At 41.9% G+C, this 2356-nt stretch overlaps 1 protein-coding gene across 1 annotated transcript; it reads right to left on the bottom strand.

Annotated features, from left to right (window-relative positions):
* Window positions 1–1063: 1063 nt before the first annotated feature.
* Window positions 1064–2020, bottom strand: LOC102403348 (olfactory receptor 51H1-like). Its single transcript, XM_006039546.2, has one exon. The coding sequence runs from the start codon at window positions 2018–2020 to the stop codon at window positions 1064–1066; it is 957 nt and encodes a 318-aa protein (XP_006039608.1).
* Window positions 2021–2356: the final 336 nt, after the last annotated feature.

Here is a 2356-nt window from a genome sequence, read left to right as displayed (position 1 = left end):
ACGTTTTGACCAATCTGATACTTTGCCTTCAAATTAAATCCGTAGTAATTCTTTAACCTTCTACCCTGAGTGTCATCCCCACCCTGCCCAACCCATTTTATCTGTCTCCCAGAATATAGATAGTTCAACATTCCCCAGAAAATCTGCCTGACTGAGCCTTGGCCAACACATGAACTGCTTTGGAAACAGCATACAACACTGTCCCCCATACGGATGCTGTAGTTATCCAATATGACAGCATGTAAAAGGCTCTGGTACTGTCTTTTGCTTCGTGGACAGTCTATAAGTGCTTTTATTGTCTTACATTCAATATTCTTGAGCACTTACTATAGTTGCACAACCCTTCATAGTTTACAAATACTTGTCCTTATATGATTAAATTTAATTTCATTACCACACTGGTTGTTAAGTGATAATATTTCCAGCTTCAAAATGAAGAAATTGCCATTAGAGGTAGGGAAGGGAACATCCAATGTCACACGTGGAAGAGTTAAAGCTCACCCTTCATCTGTTGATCTCAAGTTATACAATATGGTTGGCCCCTGCTCAATTATATACATTTATATTCTTAATACTAAAATTTAACCATCTTTTTAATCCATGTTTTATTTAACAATGTATTATCCCCAGGTGTTCTCTTATTATTTAATGAGTATAATTCATTTCTCCCCTATTAAGCTAATAGAGGCCATTCCTAACACTTGAGCTAGAATGTTAAATCAACTCAGTGATCTTTAATTTAAAAGACATTAAGCTTGTGGCTTATTTCTGCTCAAAAGAGTTATTACAGATTGGAATTAGTAATATGCCCCTTTCATTTTTTATGGGCCAACTCTAATGCAAGGCCACAGGAAAGTCCATGGAACGGTTCTTATAAATGCCGCTCTTTATATACTGCAAAAAGGACGATTTGGTACAGGAAGTGGAAAGTATGTTCTGAGAGCAGGGAATTATCTCTGCCCAATTCAAATCACACCAAAAATGTGAAAAAATAAAAACTATTTTTTCATAGTCATAATTGAGCCTTTACAGAAGAGATTTTTCCTCTCTAAACTGGCAGACCCTAATCCTCTGCAGTGACCTTGGCTGGAACAAACATCTGGATGAGCTTCCTCCGTATCTCTTTGGTCTTCATAGTATAGACGATGGGGTTTAGCACAGGGGGTATGAGAAGATAGGCATTAGCCATGAGAGCATGGGTCAGTGATGAAAGGTGCTTTCCAAAACGGTGAATGACAGACACCCCAATGAGTGGCACGTAGAAGATGAGAACTGCACAGATGTGGGAAACACAGGTGTTGAGTGCCTTCAACCGGCCCTCCCCTGAGGCAATGGCCATCACTGTTCGAAGTATGAATGCATAGGAGAGGAGGATGGAGAGGGAGTCAGAACCCTTGGTGAAGATAATCGCAATGAGGCCGTAGAGACTGTTGACCCGGGTGCTGGCACAGGCAAGGCTCATGACATCTTGGTGGAGGCAGAAGGAGTGGGAGAGGATATTGGAGTGGTAGAAGGGGAGCCGCTTGATGAGGAAAGGCACTGGGAAGACCACACAGATGGCCCTTGTCAAGATGACTGCCCCTGTTCTGAAGACCACGCCATTGGTGAGGATGGTGCTGTACCTGAGGGGTTTCCAGATTGCCACAACCCGATCAAAGGCCATGACCACCAGCACGCCAGATTCAATGGCTGAGAAGGTATGGATGAAGTACATCTGAACAAGGCAGGCATCAAAGGCGATGGACTTGTAGTTAAACCAAAATATGCCTAGCATGGAGGGCATAGTACAAAGGGCTAGTCCCGTGTCTGCCAGTGCCAGCATACACAGAAAGTAATACATGGGGATGTGCAGGGACAGTTCGGACTTGATGGTAGAGATGATGACACCATTGCCAAAGAGGGCAATGACATATATAGCACCCAGTGGGAATGCCATCCAGTAATACTTTAGTTCAAGCCCTGGAATTCCAGTTAAGACAAAGTAGAGATGTTGGAAGTGAGAGTGGTTATTATCTGCCATGAAGTCAATGTAACACAGGAGGGAAATTTTGAGATCCTGATGTGTGTCTTCCTAAGAATGCAGTGACAAGTATTAACAATATATTAGAATCTGATCTTCCTCAGAGCAGAACCATTTTATTTTTACACGGGTGAGAGAGAGTTTAAGGGAGGGCTGAGTCCCTGAAATTACTTTTCCAAGATATATCCTGTGGAGGAAACTTCTACTGTCCCAATGAAAAAGTTTCACTAAGTCAAATAAGTCACATTCAGTTTAAAACACACTGCATTAGATAAAATATTTTGCTTTCTCCAGTCCATTTCTCCCTCTTTCTCATCCATATCTTACAAGCTGTTG

The sequence above is a fragment of the Bubalus bubalis genome, chromosome 16 (genome assembly GCF_019923935.1).
Source record: "Bubalus bubalis isolate 160015118507 breed Murrah chromosome 16, NDDB_SH_1, whole genome shotgun sequence".
NCBI classification, from domain to species: domain Eukaryota; kingdom Metazoa; phylum Chordata; class Mammalia; order Artiodactyla; family Bovidae; genus Bubalus; species Bubalus bubalis.
Note: the sequence above shows the minus strand (reverse complement) of the source record. Positions and strands in the feature narration are given on the sequence as shown.